Genomic DNA, 2,571 nt, shown 5'->3' on the forward strand with positions numbered 1-2,571 from the left:
TGTTTCTCCTTTTTAGCAATTTAAGCCAAACGTTTAGAAATGTTACGAAACAAATCAAAGTGTTTCACCTTTTTGCAATTTAAGCCAAATGTATACAAAGGTTTCGAAACAAATCCAAACGTTTCGCCTTTTTAGCGATATAAGCCAAACGTTTACAAACGACACGAAACAAATCCAAACGTTTCACCTTTTTAGTGATTTAAGCATAACGTTTACAAACGTTACAAAACAAATTTAAACGTTTCACCTTTTTAGCGATTTAAGCCAAACGTTTGGAAACGTTACGAAACAAATCAAAACGTTTCACCTTTTTTGCGATTTAAGCCAAACGTTTACAAACGTTGCGAAACAAATCTAAACGTTTCTCCTGTTTAGCGATTTAAGCCAAACAATTAAGACGTTACGAAACCAATCCAAACGTTTAAAACGTTACGATGCAAATCCAAGCGTTTCACCATTTTAGTAATTTAAGCCAAATGTTTACAAACGTTACGGAACAAATCCAAGTGTTTCACATTTTTAGCAATTTAAGCCAAACGTTTACAAACGTTAGGAAAAAATCCAAGCGTTTCACCTTTTTAGCAATTTAAGTAAAACGTTTACAAACGTTATGAAACAACTCCAAACGTGTCACTTTTTTAGCGATTTAAGCCAAACGTTTACAGATGTTACGAAACAAAACCAAATGTTTCCCCTTTTTAGCGATTTAAGCCAAACGTTTACAGACGTTACGAAACAAATCCAAAAGTTTCATATTTTTTGCAATTTAAGCCAAACGTTTACAAACGTATGAGACAAAACCACTACTAGAAAACATCAAATTAGCGACGGAACTAAAATCCGTCGCTAATTTGACTTTTTTGCGACGGAATTAACGACCGAATACATCTGGGATGCTTGGAACGCGTTCTGGAACTCAGAGAAAGAGAAAAAAAGGTCAGAAACCGCCCGAGCAAATCGGATGAGTGAGCCAGCGGGCGCCGGTTCTGGACCTTTCCGCCATACTGGTGGATCTCGCTCTGCTCTGAAGCATATGGATGTCATGGTTTGTTTTAAAATTCAGTAATTAAAATACTTAAGTAACGTATTTATTTTATTTTTATACTAATTGAATTGTATTTTTTATTTTAGGAAAGGGAGCTTGGCCGGAAACCGAGTGCGACGGAGTTGTACACTCGCCTTCACTCCACGAAGGCTGACAAGAAGCCGGTCGACAAACGGGCTCAGGATATGACTGTAAGTTTTTATTAAACATGTAATTCTCTAAGTTGAATTTAATAATTCGGAAATGATCTATTAGATTGAAAATGCTTGTTGGTTAGCTGTTAAACATGTTTATTATTGGATTATATAGTGGAATTTGCTTACAGGACTTCCCTGAAAAATGGGTGATGCTCATATTACAGAGGAAATGCTGTCGAAATTTCGTTACAAATTAGGTTTACTTTGTAATATGTTATGCATTTTTGGTTGCTTGAAAACTAAACTGATATCTTTTTTATTGTTTTGTAGGACGCCATCACTGAGAGGCTTGCTGCTGCGACACAGCCTCAGACCGGAGAGGGTAGCTCCTCGACCCCAGCTGCAGTGGACGAGACCCAGGTGTTTCTAGACATCGAGGGCGTCAACAAGAAGAAACGCGTGTACGTGTTGGGTTCTGCGAGCAGCAGGTACGCCGGGCCAAGCAGCAGGGTGCAGCGAGGCAGCTCTTCTAGGACGTCGCAGCAGGCAGACGAGGAGGTCGAGCGCCGTGTGCAGGCCGGCATTCAGGAGGGTCTGCGACTGGCTCGGGAACAGCAGGCTGCGAACATGGCCCAGATGATACGCGAGGAGATTGCCAGGATGATTCCTAACCTTCCGGCTGAGTATCGGCCACAGCGCCCACCTACCCCACCAGACGATGACGACACTCCAGCTTTGTAGTGTCGTGTTAGCTTATTTTATTACACACATATAATACGGTTTTTATTTTTATTTTTTGACGTTTACGTGTATACTCTGATATTTATATATATATATATATATATATATATATATATTTATTTATCAGTTTCAATTGATTGTAATTTATAAATGAATTGTTATTACTGTATTTAAAACGACAGGAGAAAACGGCAAAAAATAGCGTAAAACGGCAAAAAAATGCCGAAAAAAATTAAAATTTGCGACGGACTGTGGTATTTGCGACGGACATGTCCGTCGCCAATTCATCAGCTTTTGGAGACAAAAGCTGATGAATTGGCGACGGATTTGGTCCGTCGCTGATTTGCGACGGATATATCCGTCGCAGACCCTCAGCCTTCGTCTCCAAGGCTGAGGCATTTGCAACGGACTTGTCCGTCGCAAAAGCACAATTTCCGTCGCAAATTTGTCTCCAAACGAAATAAATTGGAGACAAATTTGCGACGGACGTTGTGGCTTTTGCGACGGACGTGTCCGTCGCAAAATTAGCCACGGACACGTTTTTGGTCGCAAATTTTGTTTGCGACCAAAAATGTTGCGACGGATACGATCCGTCGCAAATCCGTCGCAAAGGCTGTTTTACGACGGATTTGAGGGCTTTAGCGATGG

At 40.5% G+C, this 2,571-nt stretch overlaps 1 protein-coding gene across 1 annotated transcript; it reads left to right on the forward strand.

Annotated features, from left to right (window-relative positions):
- The first annotated feature begins 942 nt into the window (after window positions 1–942).
- On the forward strand, window positions 943–1,951 carry LOC126667598 (uncharacterized). The gene is made up of 3 exons (XM_050360608.2): window positions 943–1,045; window positions 1,132–1,236; window positions 1,513–1,951. The coding sequence occupies exons 1-3, from the start codon at window positions 962–964 to the stop codon at window positions 1,921–1,923; spliced, it is 600 nt and encodes a 199-aa protein (XP_050216565.1). The 5' UTR covers window positions 943–961; the 3' UTR covers window positions 1,924–1,951.
- Window positions 1,952–2,571: the final 620 nt, after the last annotated feature.

Source organism: Mercurialis annua, linkage group LG1-X (genome assembly GCF_937616625.2).
Source record: "Mercurialis annua linkage group LG1-X, ddMerAnnu1.2, whole genome shotgun sequence".
Lineage (NCBI taxonomy): Eukaryota > Viridiplantae > Streptophyta > Magnoliopsida > Malpighiales > Euphorbiaceae > Mercurialis > Mercurialis annua.

Bases quoted from the DNA above. Each gene is read 5' to 3' on its own strand.
- LOC126667598 (XM_050360608.2), top strand. From the start codon at position 962: ATGAGTGAGCCAGCGGGCGCCGGTTCTGGACCTTTCCGCCATACTGGT. The intron at 1,046-1,131 runs GTTTGTTTTAAA...TTTTTATTTTAG, and splicing joins TGAAGCATATGGATGTCATG to GAAAGGGAGCTTGGCCGGAA. The intron at 1,237-1,512 runs GTAAGTTTTTAT...ATTGTTTTGTAG, and splicing joins AACGGGCTCAGGATATGACT to GACGCCATCACTGAGAGGCT.